The 25,443-nt window shown below is 45.7% G+C and overlaps 1 protein-coding gene across 5 annotated transcripts; it reads left to right on the top strand.

Annotated features, from left to right (window-relative positions):
• The first annotated feature begins 57 nt into the window (after positions 1-57).
• Positions 58-11,157, top strand: CDCA2 (cell division cycle associated 2). Of its 5 annotated transcripts, none has more exons than XM_059870378.1 (15): positions 58-189; positions 1,221-1,778; positions 2,311-2,441; positions 3,021-3,162; positions 3,681-3,877; positions 4,118-4,196; positions 4,530-4,801; positions 5,359-5,446; positions 5,958-6,169; positions 6,552-6,633; positions 7,251-7,306; positions 7,921-8,064; positions 8,548-8,722; positions 9,160-9,341; positions 9,756-11,157. In XM_059870378.1, the coding sequence occupies exons 2-15, from the start codon at positions 1,280-1,282 to the stop codon at positions 10,596-10,598; spliced, it is 3,102 nt and encodes a 1,033-aa protein (XP_059726361.1). In that variant the 5' UTR covers positions 58-189; positions 1,221-1,279; the 3' UTR covers positions 10,599-11,157. The 5 variants fall into 5 exon arrangements, with proteins under 5 accessions (XP_059726361.1, XP_059726360.1, XP_059726362.1 ...); XM_059870377.1 differs by lacking the exon at positions 58-189 and adding an exon at positions 195-310; XM_059870379.1 differs by lacking the exon at positions 58-189 and adding an exon at positions 309-362.
• Positions 11,158-25,443: the final 14,286 nt, after the last annotated feature.

The raw sequence follows: 25,443 nt of genomic DNA, 5'->3' as shown, positions 1-25,443 counted from the left end.
ACGTGCGCGAAGGCCGTTGAATGAATTCATCTCATAATTTTATTTTTTCTCCCGTACCAAAGCGGTGCTGCGGTCCAACGGCCGCGATCTCTCCGCCGACTCAAAGAGTCCTCCCGTCCCGCCGAGCCCCGCGGATCCCCGGGGCACAGCAGCGCTGCGGGGTCGCCCCCATGACCCACCCTCCGTGCGGTGCTGCTACGGCCGGGGCGGCGGCGGCGGGCGCTGGGGTGGGGAAGGGGCGGGGGCGCGGAGGGATCCGCAGGGGCGTGGCGCGGTTTGAAAGCGTGAGGCGGGCCGGGCGCGGGCCCAGGTGAGGGCGGCCCGGCGGAGACGGGAGCGGGTGGCGCTCGGGAGGGCGCGGGGTATGCGGGGGATACCCGGGGGGTACCGAGGGATACCCGGGGGGTACCGGGGAAACCCGGGGTGCGCTCCGGACTTGCGGGGTGCGAGTGCCCAGGGGCCGGTACAGACCCGGGAGCCCCGCGTTGGGAGTTTCTCCCCCCTCGGCCGGTGGCTGTGACTGAAGCCATCGGCCTCCGCTGGGCCTCAGAGCAGAAAAAGAAAAAAATAAGAAAGAAAATGGTTGCCCAGGTGTTGTAAAGCAGATTAATTTAGGTAATTTCATCTCTAAAAGTGCGCGTGTTTGCAGAAGGGAAGTTTCAGAGTTACGTTATTGGGTTGTACGTCGTTAACTTAAGAAGCTAACTCCGAAAAAACCAACCTTTTAAAGTTTCTACTTAAAAGCTAGTGATAGTTTAAAAAATACATAATACTAGTGTTGTTTCTTCTGCTGATTTCTTTCCGAGACTTGTGTTCTCTTTCTGCTGCTACTAATTAGTGTTATTAAAAGTAGTGTTAAACTGCTGATATTTATTGTAACGCTTGGAGCAAAGCAGTAGCAGTGTGCTGGTGATTATTGTATTTTATACACATATTTTCTATTAATGTGAAGTTTGACAGAGTGACATGACAGCCTTGTGGCTCCTCTCCCCTAGCCCTCCTGTGCACGTTTATAGTGCAGGTTTTTATTGCTCTGTGGTTTTCTTTCTGGTCCTTGCACCTTGTGTCCTTTCCCTGCGGGTTTTTGGGGTTAAGTTTCTCTTCCCACCCCACTATTAAACACCTTGTCCAGGAAAAATGGAGATTTGGGAGAAACTTGAGTGTGGTAGTGAGCTTGCTCTTAGCAAGTAATAAGGTTTTATTTTTTTTCTTTTTAATAGGAATCTGTAATTACAGCAGCAAAGACTGAGTGGATGTTCCTTCAAATAAGTGCCAAACAATGTTCAGAGAATCTAAAATTCCCTTGAAAGTTAAAGAAAATGAACAGAAGAAAGAGGCTTCTTTCCCTCTGTCAGGAGCCCAGAAGAGCTGCAAAGTGACCCAATCCAAAGTCACCAGACCATCCAGAAAGGAGAATCTCACTGATGGGCACCAGACATGGTCACCAAAGTGTGTCCTGAAGTGCCCCAAAGGCCCCAAGGAGAACTGGTGTCACCCCCAGGGGGCTGCTGTGAGCTGGCAGCTCCCTGGGGGCTGCTCTGGGCCTCTTGGGGGGAATGTGCTCCCTGAGCCCCCCTTGCCCTTCCACACCAGGGAGGATTTGCTCAGCAACCCAGCTGTTCCCTTGGGAAGTGACTTCTCCAGTCCTGAGAGTGACAAAGTAGAAGTAAAACCTGATTTTGGACTGTCTGAGCAGAGGAAAAAGCCCATTGGCATTGCTGCTGTGCTGAGTCCTGAGTGTGGGATTGCTCAGGAGAGTTTTGGAACACGACCCACAGGTGAGTCTGGGGTGACAAATGGCTTTTGTCCTTCTCAGAGGGGCTTCTCCAGCTCCTTTAGTCCAATCTCATTCCACAGGGGAATTAATTTAGGGCAGATTCAGGTGATCAGAGTTGGATGTGCCCAGGAGCACTCCTTGAGAGGCTCTTGCTGCAGCATCGTTCCAGGACATCCCACACACAGGATAACAGTCCCATGTAACTGTTGGATCCTACTCAGTGAAATGCTCCCTGTTCATCTCTTAGTTCATGAAGTGTCTTGGGTTTCACTAGGGAATTGCAAGAGAAATTTTGCAAGTGTTGGCAAACACTGACAAACAATTGAAGAGCTGGAAGGCAGACTTGGTTTGTGATTATTTGATGTGCTCAGGGAGGGTTCTTGGGCTGAGCAGGTAATTTTTGATCTTAGAATAAGTACCATTAATCAACCTTAAAAAAATTTTTAAAATTACGCTTTTAAAGCTTTAGGTATTACAAAACATTTTTGTGGTTTGTGCTTTGTTGTTCTTTTTAACCTCTTGTCCCTTTTCAGGGACTTCCCCAACTTCACTAAAATTTAGGAGAAGATCAACCATTGGGTTGAGGGGATCACCAGAAAACAACACCCTGATCCGGTACCTGGCCCAGCAGAGGAGCAGCAGGCAGACAGAGGCTTTCACCCAGGTGAGTCCTTCCCACATACCTACTGGGCACCTTCCATTCCCTCCAGGAGCCACCTTGTGCTGGGAGAATGGGAGCTGAGTCCTGGGAAGAATCCAGCAGAAGGGACACCATTGATTTGCTGCTGTCCCTTGGGCACTGACTCCAGGGCATGTTCCAGGGTTTGTTTACACTGTGTAGGGGCTGGAATTTCTTCTCTGTGTTGAGCTGGCTGATAAATGTTAATTTTTGTTACTTTCCTGTGTTTGCTGCACTTGGTTTTTGGGTAATTAAAGTGTTGCTGGTTCCAAGTGAAGTCAATTTCAAGCGTGAGGGACTTGGTTAATCAGATTTGTTCTTGACTTGAACTATCCTGGGCTGTCAGAAAGCAAATTCTAGACTAGAGGAACAGATCAAATGCAATAAAATGTACCAGATTTCTGGGTAAAGTTCCTTTTTTCCTTTTTTTTTTCTGTACACATATAATTGCAGCCAGATTAAGTGCTAGATTCTTTGTGTTTTATGTCCAAGTGCAATTACGAAACACAAAAGCTGCAATGGTGAGGGAATAAAAGCCTGATGGGATAAATTTTGTTTTGGCAGATCAGTCCTTTTAAACCTGCAAATGTGAGGTCACTCAAGGATAAGATCAACACTTTCCAAGCCTCCTTTGAATCCCTGCAGGAAGCTGAGGGGGAGCCTGGGCTCTCCCACCTGGGGGAGCCTTCCCAGCCAGGAGATTCCTGTAAGTTGGTTAAATGTCCTGGTCAGTGATTTACCTGCAATATCAGAAATGAAACTAGAAATGCTTCTTGTAAAGCAAAATCATCTTCCTCTGTTAGGCTTGGCACTGCTTGGTTTGAGGTTTGTTTGGTTTGATTAAATCATCTTAATGCTCCCTGATTAGTGGTTTCTCTGAAAACTCATATTTTTGGGTCTCTGTCCTCAGTTTTAGTTCCTAGATTTGTACTTTTTGATGGATTTCTCACTGAGCTTTAATGTTTTTGCACAGAGAATGGTTTTCATTTTAGTTCTCTGTTATTGCTGACCTTAATAACATTTATATAAAAAGAATCATTTATTTTGTTTTGAAGGTTGGTAATTTTCAAAGTAGATCTAAAAAATGTGTTCTTCTCCCTGCCTAGAACATTTTCTGGCTTTTTGCACCTCTTGATGGAGAAACACAAAAAGAGGATTCATTGAAAAACCTGAAGTTTGTCTTTGTGATTTGTTTGGGTTCTGTTTTATTTTTCATTGATGCAGCTCAGAATAAAGCACCTTTTAAAAAAGAGCCAAACGTGGAGCAGTGGAGTGAAAAGTTCATGCTGGGCAACAGAGGAGCTGCTTTGAAAGAAAATTTAAGAGAAAATGGGACCCAGAGCAGCAGGAGTGAGCTCAGGATCTGCAGCATCTTGTCCCCACGACGAGCTGTGACTGTCACTGAGCCTGCTGCTGCACAGGTGCTTTGAATGGGGAGAATCCTCTCAGTTAGACATTAAAACAGACAATCTCTTCATTTGCCATCTCTAATCCTGCCAAACATTTAATAAATTAAGCATTTTCTAAGCATTTCCCTGGGTGTTTGGGGAAAATAAATTCAGCTGAAATAGTGGATGATGAAAACTCTGACATCCTTGTCTGTGGGATTGAAACCCTGCATAGTTTGTGCTGTTGTAAAAATCCTGTAACTGTTTCTTTAGGAATGGGTTTATGAGCAGCCAAATCCTATTAAATCTTTGGACCCTGCTGTAAGTGGAGATACCCTGGAAACAGGCCATGGTAAGAGGATTCAGCACTGTTAAAATCTTTGTTAAATTCTCATTAGGAAATAAAAATATTGGTCAGGAAATGTTTCAGCTGACATTTGTCACCTTGTCTACAATTTAGGATGCAGTAGAGTCCTGATGTAACTTTTCATTCACGCAGTACTCCTTTTTAGTATGTTTTGTAAATTTCTGAAAATAACAAATGTACACGTGGCACAAACAGCCAGAATTTACAGACTGGTGCATTTTTGTGGGGTGTTTCTGCACAGGATCTGTGGAGATGTGTGTGCTTTTATACTCATGCTTTCAGCACTAAAGTTTTGTCCCTTTTTCTTCACCACCTCAGTGTCCCAGCTGTGTGCTGGCTCTGAAGTGGACAGGAGTGAGCCCAGTGGCCCTGGGGGTGCTGTGCCAGAGCTCAGCACCAGGAGGGCTGGGGCTGTGGAGGGTGTGAGCCTGGCAGTGCAGGCTGGAGGCCAGGCCCCTGGCAGCCCTGCCAGCAGTGACCCCTGCCAGAACAGCTCCCTGCTGAGATCCATCCTGAAGAGAACCCCAGCCAAGGAGCTCCTGGACAGCCCCAGGGCTGACTCAGGGCCTGCACCAAGGAGGAGCTTCCAGGTGCTTTGGGGACGATTGCTGTGGCTTGGGAATGGTTTAATGCTGCTTGGTCATCCTGGCAGCTTTGCTTGGAGCTCTCGTGTTGGGAGAGGATCAGGGGTGACCCAATGGCACCTGCAGGCCCTGAAGGGGTGACAGGAAACACAGAGACTTGGCAAAGGTCGGGAGTGCCAGGAATGGCTTCAGACTGCCAGAGGGCAGGGTTAGGTGGGATGTTGGGGAGGAATTGTTCCCTGGGCAGGTGGGGAGGGAAATGGAATTCCCAGAGCAGCTGTGGCTGCCCCATCTCTGGAAGTGTCCCTGGCCAGGCTGGACAGGGCTTGGAGAGCCCTGGGGTGGTGGGAGGTGTCCCTGCCCGTGGCAGGGGTGGCACTGGATCATTTTAAGCTCCCTTCCCACCTGAACCATTCCATAATTCCATGAAATGAATGTTTTGGAGTTTTATTCATGCAGCAAACAAGGAGGTTTGGTTAAACAAAAGGACTGATTAGTAAATGCTACTTAGAGGACAATATTTTAATTAATTTTTATTGAACTGTATCTCTTAAATTGGACAGGAATACTTAAACAGTGCCATTGATGGAGGAGGAGATGAATCTGCTGCAGCCTCCAGTTGTGTAAAAGCCTCTGAAACATTGCAAACAGGTCAGATTCCCTTTTCTAAGAAAAAAAAAATCCCTTGGCTTCCTTTATTTCCTTTTTAATTAAGTAAAATATTGTGATGATAAGGTTTTTGCCTCTTTGCTATGTCTGGTTATTGGTATTAATCACCACTGAATGATCTCCCTGTGGCATCCTGCTGATGACATGGGAAACAAAATTGCCAAGGAAAGCAATGTCTATAGAAAAAAATGAATCCCACCCCAAAACTTCAGAAAGGCTTGAGCACCTCAATAGAATCCCTGATTTTTGAAGGAGCTTTATACTTTTCAGGTGAAACTTTGGGTGACAGGTAGTCGTTTTTGGTCTGTTTCTTCCTTGATTTTTAAATAAATCCAGAGTGACAGTCCTGGCTGTCCTCACAGGCCATGTGAAGATGGTGTTTTGCTGCTTGTTTGGGTGGTGATCTTTAGGAGCATATTTAAATCTCTTGCCAAGCCTCTGCTCTGTGCCAGTTCCCCTTCACCCAGCTGTTCATTTCATTTTATTCCAACAGAGAGAGCTGACAGTCAGAGCTCCAAAACACCAAAGAAGAAAAAAGTGACATTTGGGGAAGTTCTGAGCCCCGAAATCTTTGACCAGAGCCTGCCTGCCAACACCCCCTTGCGCAAAGGAGCCTCCCCAGGGGGTCCCCCAGGGCAGAGCCCCTGGGCAAGACCGGGCCCATCCGAGGAGCCTCTGCCCCTCCTGGACTTTGGCTGCGATGATGTGAGTTTGTTGGTCTCTGTTCCCTGTCCGTGCTCAGTCCTTGGTTCATTCCCCCCCAGCTTGCTGGGTCTGGTGAAGAAACGGCTGAAATGTAAAAGCAGAGTCTGCTTGGAGATAAAGCATCACACTGAGAAGTTGAGTTGTTAGGAATTTGGAGCAACACTTTGGCCTGGCGAGCTGTTTCAGAAGGTTTCTGAGTCTTGAAATGTTTTCCCCTTCACTTTTCCTTATATTTTGCTGCTGTGTTGCTTTTTGCCACACAGAGCAAAGGTTTTTTCTTTAAGGAAACAAAATAAAACCACTTTGTCTACAGACTGGTGGACAAGGTCCATCAAATATCTGCTGTAATTTATTGCTAAGAAATGTCATTTTTTGTTTAAAGGAAGATGTTGAGCCTCTCCCAGAATTCCTGGAGGGTTCAGAAGCCCCTGCAGAAGCCCCTTCACCTGTTGAAATTGCAGAAGGTAACCCCCACTTGTGCTTTTATCAGTAGATAAGGAATCTTTTTATACCTGAAAACTGAAAGTTGAGGGTTTTGGTTTATTTTTTTGTTTGTATTTTTTTAATGCAGGGGATATATTTCAATTGTGCTAAAACTTGAATGCTATCCTTTAAATGGAAAGGTTTTCTTCTGAAGCTCCTTGCAGTGGCTGCAGTGTTTGTCTGAGCTTTAGGTGAACTGGATCTTATTTAAACTTGTGATATCATTCTGTGGAAATTTTACTGCTTAAAGTAATTTTTTTGTTTTTGAGTCTTGATTCTGATACTGTAATTTTGATGACTTATAAACAGCAACCCAACCACAAAAGAATTGAGAGTGGGTTGTGTGTATTTATCTGTGAAAGCTTTGGATGTTCTAATTATTGTCACCAAATCCTCCCAAGTTGAGTTTTCCTCTATTTTGTAGAGCAAGGTAGAATTTTTATCTTGCCATGTTTGATAGTCCTCAGGATTAAGTTTCTACTCAAGACTAAAGTGGCTGAAGTGCATAGTATCAGAAATTATGGATCTGATAATTTCCTCAAAAAGTGATTAACTTGCATTGGAACTGACTAAAAATCCTTTTTTTTTTCATTTGTAGTAGCAGAGACTGACAAACCTGATGTGGTAACAACTCGTTCTTCTACTAAGAGGAAGGTGAGTTTCCTTGGTGATAAATTTATTTTGCTTATTTGAACTTCTTCAGGCAGAATTGTTCTTTTATCCTTCTTGATGCTTAAAAAAGTTTTTCCAGGCTCAGGTATGAGGATTATCTATGTCCAGGTATATGGAAATACCTCCTGTTAGTGCCTTGAGGAAATGAGATTTTTCAGTGAGAGTGATTTTCCAGTTATTAAAAATACAGCCTGATCCTTAAATTGGCAATTTCTATTAAATTTTCCAGAAGTGTTTCCAAATAATCTGACAAAATGTTTTGCTGGAATTTCAAGGCACAGAATGGATTGTACCAGAGGTGCTCTCAGACTTCAGTGCTGGACAGCTCTGGTGGGAGGGGAAGGCAGCAAATAGAGGAATATACAAAAATAACCCATTTTCTTAAAAGAAAACTGAAGATGAAAGTTTCCTGTATTTTCACTATAATGCAAACAGGACTGTGGGAAATGAGTCTGTCATATTTAATTTAATTCCCAGTTGGGCCAACCCCTAAGGAGGTGAGAAGAGATTAATTCCTTTTGATTCTTGTGCCTGTTGGCCTCTGGTGGGTTTTCCAGGCAGCAGGTGCTCCAAGCACCCCCCATCCTGTTCCTCAGCAGGGCAGGGCCGTGGCACAGGACCCTGACTGGAGCAGCTCAGGAGCCACAAACACTGATAATGATGAAGACACTAAAAACCCAGGAAGGAGCAAGATCCAGAGACAGAAGAATCCAACCACAGCTGCTCCCAAGAAGACCCAGGTGAGTGCCAGCCACTGCAGTTGCTGAAGTCTGCTTTTATTTTTATTTATTTCCCTCTCCTTGTGACCTACAGGATTATTTTGATCTCCCTGTTTCTGCCAATATTTTCTCCTTCATCCCCATCTAGTTTTCCTGCATTTCCTGCCCCATCCCTTTTCCTTGCTGACTTGAGGGCTTGAATTCTTGTAGGGCCAAAAGGATCTTTTTGGGGATAGGTGTTTGTGTGGCACTTTTCAGGCTTGAGGGCCAGCAAATGAGTTTGGGGTTCTTCCCTTACCAAGTTCTTGCAGAGCCATGTTAGAAAAGTAATTCTCTTTTGCTTATGAGTTTCTAGATTATTCTGTAGCTGGCAGAAGAAGTGGAACCTTCCTTTTAGGAGAAGCAGTTGTCATCCATCAAAATCCAGTAATGGGTCACTTACTGAAAAATATTGTAGAGGATGATTAAAATTTCATTGTGCTTTATTCTCCTCAATCTTTTCAGAGAAAAAAACCTCCTACCTATGGGAAAAGAAGAAGGAAGAAAGTCAAGAAACCTTTGTATGGGGAAAGAGAAATGGCTTCTAGGAAACCCCTTCTCAGCCCTATCCCTGAAATACCAGAGGTTTTCTCTTCTGTGTCATCTCCAAACTCACCAAAGGCAGATAAACTTTTTACAGGTAATTTGGGTTTTAGTTTTGTTTTGCTTTGCTCTTTCTGGGCCTTTATTTCAACAGTTATTCAAAAATATTTTTTTTCTTTTAATTGCTTCTTTAATAGCAGAGTCTGGAGGATCTAATAAATTAATCATGTCCAACTGATAAATTCAGTTCTTGTTGGACTCCAGTGTAAATCTGACAAAAAATGCACCTCTTTACTCTGGGTACTGCTGTTTTCATAGTCTAGGCTGGTGAGTTGGGCATGAGGAGTGAAGGGATGTGCAGAGCTTTCTGTGGGGTTTGTTCTCCACTGTTTATGTGGGGTGGTTCTTTGGAAGGTTATTTTTATATAGATAAATAAGTGTAATAAGTAAAATACCATGAAATTTTCTTGTACTACATAAAGCTGTTGTGCATTCAGTCAATTAACCAATTAATCAATGTTTGCTCTTGTTCAGAGGGTGCAGGTCTGGGTGATTCCAAAAGCAGGGACTCTGCCCAGGAGCCCCAGGCTGGAAGGATGTGTGGGAAGGGGCTCTGTGCCCCTGGGCTCCTGGAGGAGGCAGCAGCCACCAGCTCTGGGCCAGCAGGCTCTGAGGTGCCAGGGAGCCTGGAGTCTGCTCCTGGCACTGCTCCTGAGGTAACTGCTGGACTCGGGGAGCACAGAGGGGATGGCTGGGGGAAAGCACTGGGAGTGGTTGAACTGGGGAGCAGGCAACCTGCAGGCCATGAATCTGCATCCTTGGAAGGAGGGGTTGGGCATTCAGAACTCCTCTGAGCAGCCTGGGCCCGTGCAGGGCGTGGATTGGGATGATCTTTAAGGTCTCTTCCATCCCTGGCCATTCCAGCATTCTCTGCTTTCCAAGCATCCTAACTTTGGCCACACACTGAAATAGAATCCAGCCTGCAGGATCCCCTGTCAGGTGCTGGGATTTTGGAGACTCACCTGGTGAGAACAGTAGCCAGCTCAGCTGTTTGAAACCAGTTTTTATGGATAACCTGTTGCCTATATTAAAATAAAACCCTTGATTTTTTTTTTTTTTTATCTCCCCAGTTTTCAAATGCTGTGCCAGATGCAGGAGGTGATTTTGATACAGCTGATTATTTCCAGCAAGGCGAAGAGACTCCATGTGAAAAGGAAGTAAAAGAAAGCAGTTCCTTGATAGAAAAGGAAGAATTACAAGGAAATCTCTTAGCTGGGCTGGAAATTCTGGAACAAGAGGATGTGCAGGAGGGTGCCCAGAGAGCCAAGTGTCCTCAAAAGGATTCTGTCAGACGTGATCCAGCAAGGAGAAGAAGAAGAAGCAGCAGTGCCTTCTACTTCCCTCCTGTTGAAAACTTGGAAATAACTGGGGCTGATATTCCAGTTTGCTCTTACAGTGTGGAAGAAGTTTTGTCAGTGCCCCAGGCAAAGGAGGGATCCCTGCAGGCCTGCAGGAGGAGGAGCAGGGCCAGTGCTGAGGTCAGAGTGAGGCGCAGCATGAGGCTGAGCAAGGATGCAGGCAGTCAGGGACTTGCCTGGATTCAGCTTCCCAGTGAGATTCCCAAGGAGCCTCCTCTCCCAGCTGCTCCCAAAGGCAGGAGAAGCAGCAGCACATCCATCCTGGCAGGATCTGAGAATGTTCAGCACAGGGAACGAAACCTCCTCCGCTTCCCAGCCCCAGGGAAGGAGAATGAGCACTCTGCTCCCCTTGCTGCAGGTTCTGGCAGGAGGTGGAGGAGGAGAAGCCTCTGTGAAGCCACAGCTCAAGAAACGCCCTGGGCTCCCACCCAGAGAAGGAGAAGCACAAACTCTGTGTGTGGGAAGGACAGGAGTGACCAAAAACACTCGGAAGCAGCAGAAACTCTTGAGCTAAGATTGAAAGATGTTTCAGGCATCTCTGATTTTCTGAAGTGAAGGTGCTTCTTAGGCCTTGTGTTGTCTCTCAAGTGCAGTTTTCTTCTCTTTCCCACTTGTATTTCCTCACTTATTTTCTTATTCATTTTCTGGATAACTTAGAACTCATTTTCCTTGTCTTGATGCCTAAAATGCTTGAAGATCTGAACTGTGTGGCTGACTGGCTCAGAGCATTGGTCTAGTACACTTATGGCACGTCATGAAGAGAATTAAAAAACTCTCCCTGATAAATGTGGGTTTGTCTTTAGCAGTAAAACCACAGAGTCAAATGTGTCCTTCCAGCTACACTTGCTCCCAGGCTTTGTTTCCCATGAGTGTGACCATTGCTGTTGAAATTTGCATATATTTCCTTCTAGATTGCAAAAATACACTCAAAAGAGATTGACTGCAATGAATAAAGGAATCACTTCCTCCTCTTCCCTTTCAAGAAGTGGGAAACCTGTTTCTATCTTCTGAAAAGGCTTTGGGCATGAGCAGAGGTGGAGTTCCTTAGGGTAAGATTTAGTGTTAGAGTTCATGAACAATTCTCTGGTGGTCATTAAAGAAAAAAAAGCTTTTAGATCTTTATTTGTATGAATTCATCTAACAAATGAAATTGGCTGAGGGAAGAGAAGCATTCCTCACCAGGAAGGCTGTGCCTCATTTCCAGCCCTTCCCAGCCTTGTGTGTGTCCTGAGTCCATCCCATGTTGGCCTCTGTCACCTTCCTGCTTGGAGCACTGGAATAAAGAGTGAGGGCTGCAGGTGCTCTGCTCCAAGCTTTGCTGCTGCTTTCATTTTTCATCCTGGGGTGTTCCAGCCCAGAGGGATGCCCGGGCCAGCCTGGAGGAAATGGCTTTGTGTCCAACACAGTCCCTTCTGTGACCTGCTTTTTACCAAGAGTGATGTGGGATAAAATCCTTTATGTACTTGGCTGCTTTTATAGAGCTTGAAAGAAACCAGAGCCATTGGATTTTTATACCTCTTTCTCCCAAGACAAGAATTCCTAAAGCAACTTGAAAGAAACTGCACTGTTTAAGCTGTTTGAGTTACAGAATCATTGGGGTTGGAAAAGAGCTTTAAGATCAGAGTCCAGCACTGCCCTGTGGCCCATAAACCACGTCCCCAAGTGCCACATCTCCATGTCTTAAATCCCTCCAAAAACAGTTGCCTTCATGTTTGGCTTGGGGATTTGCTTTGGGGTTAGCTTTGGAAGCAGCCTGGGAAGAGTTCTGGGCTGGATGCTGTGCTTGGCTGCCAGGAGAGGGCAGCCTGGGCTGAGCTTTTTGCTTGGAGGGACCTGCAAAAGATCATCAAGGACAAAATCTGAGAGGCTGGCTGAGGTTATAATGTAAAGCCTAAAAATTGAGTAAATTAGTAAAAATAGCTGCTCCTTTTACTGTTCAAAGCAGCAACTGAGCTGGAATTAAACTGGGAAAGTGAAATGATGGGCTGGAATCAGGTGTGAGTTTCATCTGGAAATCACTTTGTGCCTGAGCAGTCAAGCTGTACTTGAGCTGTCTGGGGGTCTCTGTGCAGCTTTTGGGTACCCAATCCAGCACTGGGTGACACTGGGGCTGTCACATCCAGGCAGTAGTGAGACCAAAGAGTTGTCCTGGAGGAAGAGACAATAAATTCATGTGTTGGATACAAGAGGGGTCAATCCCAGCTGCTGCCCAGAGCTCTGGGGATGCTGCCCTGGGTCCAGCCCCAGCAGCACAGGGACCTCTCCAAAGTTCCCTGAGGGGCTCCCCAAGTGCACTTCACCTGGGAGGTGGAGGAGAAGAACAAGAGGAAGGAGAGGAAAGCAAAGCTTGGATTTTCCTCCTGGCACAGCTGGGTGGAAAAGAGTTGTTAGGGATCATTTGTGGATGCTTGATGGCAGTGGCAGGGTGAGGAAACCTACAAGAAAGGAAGAGGTTGCAGTTCTTTCCAGGAGACATCTACTTCTTTATGGTGCTTTTTAGTTCCTTTTGTCCTCTGGATAGAATTTATCCTCAAAATATTTTGTTTTCTTAATCTGAAAAGGATTTGAACAAATCTTCAGCAGTGCAGAAGGTGCAGAGGTGGGGGGCAATGATCTGTTCTTCACATCTGCACTGAGAAGGACAAGAAATGTGTTTTAGTCAGAGGGAAAAGTCTCTGTTAAACATTAAGGGAAAGTTCTCACAGCAGTGATGGCCAAGCAGGGGAACCCAGGGCCCGGGGAAGTGTGGAATCTCCATCACTGGAGCCTTCAGGAGCAGATTAAACAAATACCTGTCAGGAATGACAGATGATCCTTCCTGGGGTAGGGATAGGCCAGGATGGCCTCTGGAGGCTCTGCCTGTGTTTTCTGATTGTGGAGATGGCAGGAGCTGCTGTGGGGCTTGCTGAGCAGCCCAGACCTGGGCTGGAATCCATGGTGGAGAGGGAGCTGGGGCATGGCTCAGCTGGGGGAGCTGCAGACTGGGAGAGCTCCTCGTGCAAGGCCCCTGCAGCACCTTGGGGCTTTAAACACCCAGATCTCACCTGCTCTGCCTCGGAGCAGGAGCTCCCTGAACTCCTGAAACTGGGACCTGCCCCTGGTGCCTGTGCTGTCACACAGGGCTGGGAACAGCAGGGTAATTCCATTCTCCCATCTGCTTTTCCAAAATCAACATTTCCCTGAGAATGACCAGCAGCCTCCCTCTCCTGTGCCAGCAGCTCTTCTGGAGCTGTGGCTTGTCTTAGTGGCTGTGCTGGGGGGGAGGAAATGAAGTCAAGGTGTGACAGCAGAGGGGTGTCAGGACTCTCTCAGTTTGTGCTTCTGGTTTCCAGCTCTGAAGGAGATTCCAGTTGTTTTGTCCCATTTTTATGTGCTGAGCTCCAGCTCAGACCATGCCTTACAGTGGCATCTAAATAAATCCATGGCATTGCCATTCCTCTTCTGAAGCGAGGCTCTTCTCCCTTTGGAGGGCTTTTATAAAGATGAATTTGTGTTTAAAATACTTCCCTGCTTTCATTTGTGTGGACTTGAAATGACTTGAGGCAGGTAGGAGCCAGCCCTGGGTGTGGATTGGTGAATAATTGCATTTAGCAGCTCCCCACGTAATTGCTGCTCTGACTGGCAGGGAGGACAAGTGCTGGGGCTGCAGAGGCTGATTGTTTTGCTGCTGTGTAATTATGATGTTGTTAATAAGCAAGAGTAATTACACATCACTTCTGTGAAGTGCAGTGGTGATGGATGTTCAGAGCTGGATATCTGGCAGCTATTTCACAGCTGGAAAAGTCTGCTTCACTTTGCTCAAGGTACAAAGAACAATCCTTATCCCTGAATTCTCCAGGAGGTTTTCAAGTGAAAGTGTTAATGTTCCCCAGGAATTATTTTAGGCCAATATTTTGCCTTAATTAAGGTGCACATAAGTTATAAAAGTGGGGGGTGAGATGACCAAATTTCTCCCATATGAGTTAATAAAAGTTGAAATAAAAGTTTTCTCATCCTGACCTGATAAGCAGGGGAAAAAATATAACAAGAACTGTATATGCAATTTTTATTTATTTCACTTTAAAAGAATTGTAAATAAATCTGGTTTTCAGCTGATTTTTTTCTATTTTATTCTGACTAATTAGCAATAGAAGATGCTGAGACACCCGAGTGCTGCCTGGAAATGTCACTGCTGTGGGTTTGCCTGGGTCAGTTGTTGTTCAGAAATGTTTAGAAAGTTTGTGCTCTACTCTTCCCCCTCCTCACCGTGAATCCTCTCAGTCTCACTTTAGTGATGAGCAGGGAAGCAAAGAGCAAAGGATTGGTAGAGCTGTGGCTAAGGAGGGGGAGAAAGGGGGAAATTCCCCTGAAGAATGGCAGGGATGGCTTCAACACAGGAACACGAACAGGCAGGGGAAGAAATTGCATTTGCAAGCTGCCAACAGGTAGGTGAGCACTGGAAATAAATAAAAAATAGTGGGGTATTCCTTCAACATGGTTCTAAAGTGAGGAGGTAAAATCCAAACATTTTCAGTCAAAATCTGGTCCCGTTTCCCTGCACCCCTGTGGAGGAGCTGGAGCTGGGCTGTGGCTGGGAGACAAGCAGCCTAATGTATTAGTTTAGTAATTAACTCCTGTAAATTGTGCATAACAGAGCAATTAACTACTTTAGCCAGGCTTGGGAGGGGGGAGCAGGAAAACCTGGGTGCTGTGGGAGTGAGGGCATGGAACAGATTCCCTAGGCCAGGCCTGAAAAACCCGGTGTTAGTCTTGGTTTATTTCCAGTGACCCCTTGACTCCCATCTTCCTGCCCCCTGCCCGGGCTCGGGGCTGGTCAGGCAGCTCTGTTTTTGGAAGGCAGAGGAGACAGATATAATGAATGGCTTTTATTGTGCAATATTTCAACTCCTTTTTGACTGCCTTCGGATGGGATGGAAAATGTTCCACCCCGCGCCGCAGCCAAGATAAATAAAACTTATTCCCCAAACCTGGCTGTGTGCTTCACTCAAACTGGCAGTAGTTAGAGCTCCACTCTTAAACAAGAATTTAGTTTGACAATTTTTAGGCCTTGTTCAGCTGAATGTAGCGGCCAAAGAAAATACTTGGGGAAAAAAAAAATTAAATACATGTATTTACAGCTTGCAGGTGGCATTAATTTTTTGGGGGTCAGACTTTTTAGGTTTAAGGATCCCTGTAAAGTTGGGCTGTAGTGTAGGTTTTTAAAAAACATTCTTAATTGTCTTTTTTCTTTTTAAATTAGTTTTTTTATGAGAATAGTCACTCTGAAGGAAAATACATTTTATGTAGGTCCCTGATGGGTGATAAATCGTTGTGATTCAAGGCTTTAAGAGTTTAGGGTCTACCAAGAACCTGAAAAATCTGCAGCCACAAGCCCCAGCAAAGGAGTAGTAAAAGCTCTCAGCAGAATCCTGCAAAGGATTGCCCCTCAAGTCCTCTGAGTTGGGTTTAAATTCTTTGTGGAGCCTTTACTGCTGGCTTTCAGCATTGCCAAGCAGGGCAGAGCAGCCCTCGCTCTGCAGCTGAGCTATTCCATGCTGTGCAGCATGTTTAATGGTCTGGACAATCCTATTTATTGATAATAATAATAATAACACCTTTGAATTCAGTCACCATGTCCAGAGTTCTCTTGAGAGTGAACAATGAAGGAGTTAAAATTGAGTAACCAAAGCAGCCCCCTTCCCACCCTACAAAGCTTTTGTTCCTCACAATCCCTCTCTACAAGCAAAACCCCTTTGAACAGATAAAATGCAAAACTGAATATTTTAAAGATAAATGAGCCTGGTTTTCCATCCTGATGAAATTGTTAACAGTTACCAAGTGCTTCAAAGTCTGAGGAGAAGCTGCAGCACAAATGGTGCCCATTCCTCAAGAGCCCTGATGATGCACTAAACTGAACAAGGTGGGAATTGGAAAATGAGGAGTTTTATCCCCTCTGTGCTCTGGGTGTGGGCTCGTGCTATTCTTGAATTGAGTTGTTGCTCCTTTTCCTTTCTCTTTGTCTTGCCAGCACATGGAACATCGGGGTGGAAACCAGGGATCCAATATCCCCATCCCTTAAATCACCTGGCTTACACTGGAGATAGAAACCTCACCCTGCCATAAATAACCTGTCTGTGGCACCCAAATGTTTGGACAAACAAATGCCTTCAGTCCCACGTTCAGCAGGTCAGAAATGCTGGACTCTGGCAGTAAATAATAATCACTAATGCAAATCTATTAAGGTTCTAAGGGAATTCACATTTGAACTGGGATTTGGAGCTGTTGAGTGGCCTCGGGTGTGCCATTGAGGAAAAAGTAATTGTGTGGGTACAAATATTAAGGAGGAATAAAAGGGTAATTTTACTCTTTCCTCAAGAAAAAAACCCCTAAAGTACCCAGGGTGTGTTTTGCAAGGAAAGCTTTGTAAGGTTTATGTAAGGAGTAGGTAATGTGTATGTGGAGCTTATATCAGTGCATGACATAATCCCAGCTCTGGAATAGAATCCCTAAATGTTCCTTTTACATTTGTTTTCCCCTGCTCTCCCCCTGCTTGTTCCTCTCAGAGCTCTGTTGTCCAGGGTTTTCCTGCACCCCCTGCCTCAGGTTTGGAGTGTGCTGCTCCTGCTCTGCCTCTCTTGACTTTCTGTGTCCCCAGTGCTTCCTGCCCGTGTTTAACACCAGGGTCCAGCCACAAAAGTGACAAATTTGTTCAGAGAGATGGTCCAGAAAGGGGCCCGAGCAGTCGGGAGCACAGGGACGATCTACACACAGAAGCTGAGCAATGAAAGGTTGGCTGGCAGGACCTTTTCCTGCTCCTTGGCATGGTGCCCTCTCCAAGAGCCACAGAAAGCCTTGTTCCCAGCCAGGTCCGTGGGATTTGCTGCCTTGGAACTGTCCCTTTGTGCAGGAGTTAAGAGAATGATCAGGCTTTGGGCAGAATTAAACCCATGGTTTCCTCCTGACACACAGAATAGCCCGAGCCTTAAACTGTTCCTCTTTTATTAGCAAGGCAAATATCTGCTTCTGAAAATGTCTTTTTTTCCCTCATTCCATTAAGGACTGGGGACTTGGGCCGGTAGTCAAGGAGAAGCCTAAAACTAAATCCTAAAACTTTCCATTTCCAGCTTTTTAGCCTGCCTCAGTTGCAGCCTTGAGCACAGCACAACTGGTGTGCCTGTGCCAAAAGCTGTTTAAACAATATTAAGATGTTTTCTTCAAACTTCTCCCTAGGAAGATACTCTTTTTCAAGAGGAATGTTTTCCCTGGAGCATTACATCATGAGCTGGTTCAGTTCTTGGAGGAAGAAACTGGACCAAATGGTGGGGAAGGTCTCCAGGGGAAACATATTTCTGCTGTTGAGTATTCCCCCCAGGAAGCTCAGAAAGCGCTCACGTATTCCCGTGCTGTCCACATTTAGCCTTTCACCTTGCTGCAGCTGAGCACAGGGAAAGGGGGGCTGGACTTTTTTTGAGGAAATTTGACCCTTCTTTGTTTTTGTCATTACATTTCCCCCTCTCTCCTTGTACCTGTGATCTGAGCTGGGATGAGGGGTTCTCTCTGACAGTGACGCTGCTGAAGGTGCTGCGGGTCTGTGTGCAAGCTGCTAATGAAATCTTAATTAGGGAAACTTCCTTGGAAACTCTGGATTTAGGAGGCTTTTGGAGGATTAAAATGAGAGGAACCTCTGAGAAGAGCAGAGGATGGAAGGATTTGGGTGGATTAATGGGACAATGTGAACCATGTTGAGCTGGAGCAGGATTGTGTTTCCTCCTGTGTGGGGAGCATTTCCCCATCAGCCAGGGAGGCTCCTGATGAGGTTTCCTACAGCAAATGAAACTCTCAGAATGAGGAAAAATCTACTCCTTAAAAGTAGTAGTGCAGATCAACAGGGTTTTATTATGACTTTTTTCTCATATGGCAGCTCTGCTCTGCAGAATTCTTCTTTGAGAGCTGATAAGCTGCAGTTCACACTTTGGTTTGAAGGCAGTCAAGGACTTGAGAGCAAGTTGGACTTGGGAGGTTTTGAATTGTTTATCTTCAGCTCACACAATTTCCTTAGAGGATATCCAATGAAAATACAAACCAGTGGAATAAAACTTGGAAGAAAAACTCTCTTGGGCAAAAATGCCCCAGGGCAGGGCACTGAGTGGTTCAGGAGTGGCTTAAATTGGGCTGTGGGGATGAATTAGAGAAATCTGAGCTGTGTGTCCCAGACTGGTTTGATGGGCACAGGCAGAATTTTCATATCCAAACCTGTTGTTTTGCACCTTCAATCACAACTTGGAAAAAACAAAGCCAGGCAAAACTTAATTTAATTTGGTTTTCTCACTCAAAGATTCTGACACTTGAAGATCATAAGAGGTTGAAGCGAAGGTCAAGCCCTGCAGAAGTTTCCTCCAGTTTTATTTGATATCTAATTTTTCTAAAAAGTGGGGTTTGGCTGGGGTTATTTTAAGGAAAAAAAGTCACAGACAAATTTTTAATTGTTCCTAGCAAGAGGGCCCGTGAAGCTGGGGCAGCTGCTGAGGGCCTGGCACTGGAATTGGTGACTGGGAATTGGCACAGGCTTGGGGAGGACTTTGGCCAAAGCACGTTTCAGCTCTGAAAGGAAGCTGAAGACACAGTAATTACCCAGAGCTTGTTCCTGCTGCATCCAGGTGATGAGGTCATTCCATGGCAAAGGGGGGAGCAGATAATTTCATTTAATGGAAGTGTTCAGGGCTCGGAGCATCCTGGGACGGTGGGAGGTGTCTGTGCCCATGGGAGGGGTGGCACTGGATGGGCTCTAATGCCCCTCTCACCCAAACCATCCACGAATCCCTGAAGGCTGGATTCTCCTGCCACTTTGATTTTAATTCACAAACTCATTTTGATTGCAGCAAAGTCTTTGTTTGAATGTTTCCCAGAATTTGTGGTTCAAGCCCCACTTTTTCAAACTCTGAGCTCTGTGGATGTGAAGCCAAAGGAGCCACTCCATCTTCCTGCTGCTGGGAACTGAGTGGGAAAAGATGAACGTGCAAAGATGGATTTCCTTCTGCTTCCTTTCTCAGCCATTTTTTCAGTGCAGAACAAACTTTTTCAAAGTGATTACACCAGATGATTTAACAGCACGGCCAAATAGTCCCTGTTGATCAAGATGGATGGGGGCTGTATTTGGAGCAATTGTAATTAAAACTCCCGTGGCAAGCAAGGAAAAACAACAAATTAATCTAATAAGAGCTTATGGGGGAACTCTTCAGTTGAAGAGTGTTCGGAAAATCCCAAATTCTGTAACATTGACAAAATTTTAGTTTATTAAGGCTTTCAGCATTATTAAAAACTCAGGCTTGGAGTTAATATTTTGATATTTGTTACTTTTAAACATTAAAAAAATTATAGCATGAAGATCTGAATTTGTCAATGCAGAATAAACATTTTCTGTTAAATTTCTAGGAGATGGGCTATGCTTGTGGTCTGGTTTTAATAATCTTTTTACCTGATACATGTGAAAAAAAGTCTTTCTATCACAAAAGCATTTGATCCCTGGATTGCATTTTCTGTCTTGGTCAGAATATACTGAAATAAATACAAAATTTAGATTTTCTCTCTCAAAATTCACTGCAAACAAATTCTGCAAGGTCTGACAGGCATCACAATGACCCCTGGTCCTCTCCTTGTTCTGCTCACACCATCCCAGAGCCCTCTTGACTTTGCACAGCCCATCTGTACACCAGTGGCTCACTTTCTCCATGTGTAAAATGAGGTGTCCCCTCTTGAAGGCAGTAGAAATTCTGTTTATCTTGGGGAAAGCCTCTTTTACTGCTCCTCTCTGAACCATTTCTGTGTCATTTCTGTCCCTGGGGGCAGAGGTGAAGTCACAGCACTCCTGTCCCTGCTGCTCAGGTGCAAGCACAGAAAAAGCCCCAACCATTTAAGGTCTGGGGCTACTTTTAGGAGAGAGGTGGCTTGTTCAGCTTTTGCAAGTCCTTAAGATAATGTCTTTTAGATCCATGATTGATTTATTTGATATTTGTGCAGTTGGCAGGGGGATTTGAAATATAACATAAGCACTTCCTGAGATGTCACGGCTGCGATGTTCGTGGTCTGAACAAGGATGTAATTCATATCTGCAGGTGCTTGCTCTGGTATCAAACACTCCAATAACATCATGCCTGTGGAATCTGGAGCTCCCCAGTGTCCCATTTGTATCCTGATATGCCCACGTCTTTCCTATGTGTGTTTTTCTTTCTTAAGGAGCTCTCATTTCCTTCAATAGGATATGTTTTATTTCATCCTTTTTCCTGCATTTACTCATATTAATGTCACCATGTGCACTGGTAATAGCTGGGCTTGGAAATAACCCATGGATCCCTGAAAACATGGGCCTGAAACCCAATGCCTGGGACACTTTATTAGCAAAGAATTGATGTGTAAGTGAAGGGAGGGAATCATTCCTTGCTGGACTCAGATCTAAACCCTCTGAAGGAGCGGCCAGCAGGCTCAGCCCCAGCACATTCTGCTGGGCAGGGTTGGAGTCCTGGCTTTGAAGATTTGTGGGGTTTTTTTTCTGCTGAATGGCTGTGAAATCTGGAACTGGGTGCTGCCAGTTTGTCCTGTGGAACAGTTGGGTTGGAAGGGATCCTAAAGCCCATCCAGTCCCATCCCCAGGGACACTTTCCACTGTCCCAGGGTGCTCCATGTCCTGTCCAGCCTGGCCTTGGACACTTCTAGGGATCCAGGGGCAGCCACAGCTCCTCTGGGAATTCCATCCCAGCCCCTGCCCACCCTCACAGGGAGGAATTTCTCCATAATATCTAGTCTAGAGGAATTTCCACCTTTTTAACAGGTGGAGGCTGCAGGTACCTTTGGACTCAGGGGAATTTATCCAGGGTGAAAGGACAGAGGGTAGGTGAGGGGCTCAGCTGGTGAGGCATTTCTGGCCACTCTCAGGGCTGGAATTCAGCCCTACAGCTGACAAGGAGTTTTCCTCAGCCCTTGTGTGCCATGAGATACCTTTTTGTACCTCCTTTCCTTCAGCCCTTTCTCCCATTTCACTCCACTTGTGAACACCGAGCTCAGTTTACAAATTCTTCAGGCCGCAGCAGTCTCTGCTCTTGCTTTGCAAATCCACGTGCACATCTGGTGAGCTGCAGGTATCAGGTGCTGGGAGCAGAAGTGCTGCTGGCATTCCCCTGGACCTGCAGGGCCCAGTCCCAGCTGCTCTGGAGGGGTGAGCCTCAATGAGCAACCTCAGCCAAGGAGAAGGTCCCTGGTGGAAGGATCTGAGCCTCACCCAGGTTGTGGAGCTGATTCCAGACATGAGAGGACCCAGGGAACAGCTGGAGCTGTGCCAGGGAGGGGCAGGTTGGACATCAGGGAAAGGCTCTTCCCTCAGAGGGTGCTGGGCACTGAATTTGGGAATGGTCACCTTCCCAAATCTGCCAGAGCTCCAGTAGTGTTTGGACAGGTGCTCCAGGGGTGCCCAGGGAGGGATTTTGGGGTCCCTGTGCATGGCCAGGAGCTGGATCAGTGATCCCACAGTCCCTTCCAGCTCAGGACCTTCCATGAGCCCACGACAGGGATCCCATCCTTGCAGCTCCCAAATGCCACAGTTATTTCAGCTCTGGAGGCCCCTTTGGAACAGCTTTTGATTAAATATTCTGGAGTGTTCAGTGTGCAAAATCTTTTTATTTCCTGTCATTATCTCGGTACAATCATGAGTGCCTCTTTTATTATTTTTATGGATGTGCTCATCAGCTGTAGCTTTTCCCATCCCAGTGGGAATTCCCCTGCCCTGAAAAGCTGAACCTCACACTATCTAGTAGAAACTGAAGTTTTTCCCAGCTGGTGAATGCAGCACCAGCATCTCCCATTAACAGAGCTCTGCTGGGGGAAATATTACAAACCCTAATCTGCTGGAACAACCCACTGGGGTGGGTTTGTGCTTTCCTGAAAACTGTCACAGGTACCTCAGCTGGGACATGGCAATCAACAGAAATAAAGGAATAAATGCACAATAAAAGAGTCTTGCTTGTAACTTGAACCTGTGCTTTACAAGGCAGAAAATCTCTTTTTATACATTTTGCTATTAAACTGGCCCAAGTTTAATGTTTGTTTGTAGTATGAAGGGATTTTTGTTATCAGTTTTAGCTGGAGGAGAAACCCCACAGTCACAGTGGAAGCAGCCCCATCTTTTTCTTTTTATTTCCAAATCAGGTAGATTTCTTTTCCTGAGACATTTTTGCATTAGGCTCTGTGTAAACTGGATTCATTTGGGATCAATCCTTGCTGTGCTGGGCTGACTTCACCTGAGGCTGTTTGCTCTGTTCTTATCTGTTCATTTTATACCCAGGAAGGTCCAAAGTGTGAATAATTCCACAAAATAAACCTGTAAAGGATGTGGAGCTCTGTCAGGGCTCTGTGACAAAGTCAGTGCAGATAAACCACCTTCTTCCAAAAAACTTGAATTAAAGAGAGGCACTTTGCTGCTGTCCAGGAGGTGTGTCCCAAACTGTCCTCAATCCAGCCTGGTATGGCAGTGCAGTGGCTCTGGAACACGCTCTGGGCTGGGAGGAGGAAAGTGCCCTTGGGAGAGATAAGGAACATAAATTTTTGGGGTTTTAGGATACTTAACCCACCCCAGATGGGGCTGGGCAGAGGCAAACCCAGAGTTTTCATGTTCTTTCCCTCTCAGTTTCTAAATAGCAAACCTGCCATTTCCTGCTGTCCCCAGGGCAGCTGTCACAGTGGCCAGGGCTGGAGCAGCACTGAGCCACTTCCTCCTCTCACCTGCCCCAGCTGGGCCTGAGAGCTCTGCCCTTCTCAAATTTCCCCTTCCTCCTCCACACCTGACTTGGGTTTTCATTTTAAACATTTCCTCCACGGTCTAAACTAGAAAATGGACAAGTTTTGCTCTGGACAGATGAGGACAGGGGATCCAAGACCTGAACTCTGCTATGAGGGGGGAATGAAGCAAGAGGATTTAATTTAATTGAATTTCCTCTTTTCAGCAGGTGGAACAAGTCTGCCTCCTAAAATACACATTCCAGTGCTCCCCTCCATGGAGCCTCTTCTCCCTCTTTAGGTTTTCCCTTTATCTGGTACAACTTCAGTTCACCTCTCCAGAGAAGTAAGCAAATGCAGTTTTTTTATTTTCTCTTTCTAAGTGTTTCAGATATCCTGGAGCTCCTCAGTCTGGGAGAGGACAGAGGACATTTCCCTTCACAATTACTGGACGTGCTGAAGGGAAGCACAGGAATAAACAAGGGTAAAATTTAAACTTCCAGGAGTGCCCAGGGCCTGCCCTCCCTCAGGGATGTGCAGCCCAAAACCATCCTCAGCTGGAAAATCTCTGCAGACAGAACCTTCTGAAAGGTTAAATACTGAGAAGAAGGACATTGGGACATGCTGGCCTGTCCTTTTTGGTGGATTTATCAGTCAGGGAGCAAGGAATATTTAGAAATGTTATACACAGGCAGAGAAATCAATAGCAGTGATTAAATGACTGATGAACCCAAAACAGATTTAAAATAAATCACATTTTTAACCCTCACTTTCACAGCAGAGGTGGCTACAACCCCCCCCCACACTAAAATTCAGGAAGGAAAATGATGGAGAGGCCATGGTGCAGCTTTGTGTGTGAATAAAGTGATGGGTTTAAGGTGATGAGGGGGTTTTTCTCCTGCCCTGCAATGGTTCTGCTCAAGGGATGCTCAGAGCTGTCTGATGGTTTTGGCTGGTCATGAAGAAAGGACCCAGCTCTGGTGTGAACATTACCCTGATCCTGCTCTGGGCTTTGTTTGAGGCTGATCTCCTTCCTGGAAGTTGGGGAGGATCTTGGATTCTCTTCAAAGCCTTGGCTCAGTCAAGGACACAGCCTCCAGCTACCTTAGAGAAGGCACAGGTTGGATATTAGGAAGGCATTTTTCACCCAAAGAATAATAAAGCACTGGAATGCTCTTCCCAGGGAGGTGCAGAATCACCATCTCTGGATGTGTTTAAAAAAGACTGGACATGGCACTGGGTGCTATGGTCTGGGTGAGGTGTTGGGGCACAGGCTGGACTCGATGATCTCAGAGGTCTCTTCCAACCTCATCATTCTGGGATTCTGGGACGCTGTGAGTCCCCAGGCTTTGCCCAGCTGCAGTCCCAGCTGACCCCTTGGGTTCCCAGGGTCTCCTGAGCAGTCCCTTCCAGAGCAAGCCACCAAGTCCACGTTCAGATCCCCCCAGATTCCAGCCTGAGCTCTCCTTTCAGTCTTCTGCAATCAGGGAGGATTGGGGTGTTGGGTCACCCAGGCCAGGAGCAACACGTGGCTTTGGGCTTTGAATGGATTTTAAATGGAATTGGAGCTTTAGAGGACACAGTTTTGCTTTTGCTGCGTGCCTGGATGGAGCCAAAGCCGCCCAAAGGAGTGGCAGCAGCTCCAGCTCCTCACACTGCCAAGCTGGAAATTATCTTTGAGGGTGGAGGGGAAAAGAAAAGTTATTAAAAGCAGGAGAGCTCTCAAGGACCCCAACTTTTCATTTCATTGTTATGAAGAAGCTCTGAATCCAACAGGGAGAAAGCACTGGGAGTAATTATCCAAAATGGGTGGCATAAACCCGAGCAGAAAGTAATCCATCAATTTTAAAGCTGCTCATCTCAAACTGTGAGTTAGATTTATCTGACCTACATTTGGGAGCAAATATTAATGAAAGGGTGAAGGCAGCTTATGGCTCTTTCAGTTCTTTCATTTCCCACTAGATGTCTCTGGTGGAAAAACTAATTAGGAATGTTCTTGATTTAATTTGGGAAAAAAATTGGATGAAGTTTTTTGGTGGTTTTTTTTTTAATTTTTATTTTATTTTTATTATTATTATTATTTCTTTCAAAGTCTTGCAGCTTAACCCTTGATCTTTCTTCAGTAACTACTTCAGCCTCAAGAATGACAAGTGGCTGCTTAGAAATTACTCAGTTAATGAATATTGAGGGTTTTTTAAGTAATAAAGAGTTGTCGAAGTATTAGGAGAAGGAAATCTTTATTCCCACCTTCTTTGGCTGGAATCTGTAAGATCAGCACTGGGAAAGAAGTTCAGGAACTGGTGAAACCTCCAAGTGTTTTTTTAATTTATCCCTGTATTGGCAGTGTGTCTGTGAGCTTGGATCTCCTTTTGGAGTTTCTCTTTCAAGAGAAGCTTTATAAAAATAAAAATCAGTGTGAATCTGCAGAAATGGTTTCTTTTGCCTGACTTGCTGTTTGTTAAAAATAAAGGGGCTTTAAGCAGAGTTAAGGATGCACCCACATGACTCTGGCTGCAAACTGAGGCTACATCCTGGAAAAGAGCCCAATTTCCCTGGCACTCTCCTGTGCCTGTGGACAGGGAGCCCTCAGGAGCTGGGATGGCACTCTGGGGGCACTGGTTTGATGTTGAAGAGTCCCTGACCTGCTCACACTCCATCC

Source organism: Haemorhous mexicanus, chromosome 30 (assembly GCF_027477595.1).
Source record: "Haemorhous mexicanus isolate bHaeMex1 chromosome 30, bHaeMex1.pri, whole genome shotgun sequence".
NCBI classification, from domain to species: domain Eukaryota; kingdom Metazoa; phylum Chordata; class Aves; order Passeriformes; family Fringillidae; genus Haemorhous; species Haemorhous mexicanus.
This window is presented reverse-complemented; position numbering and strand designations above follow the sequence as displayed.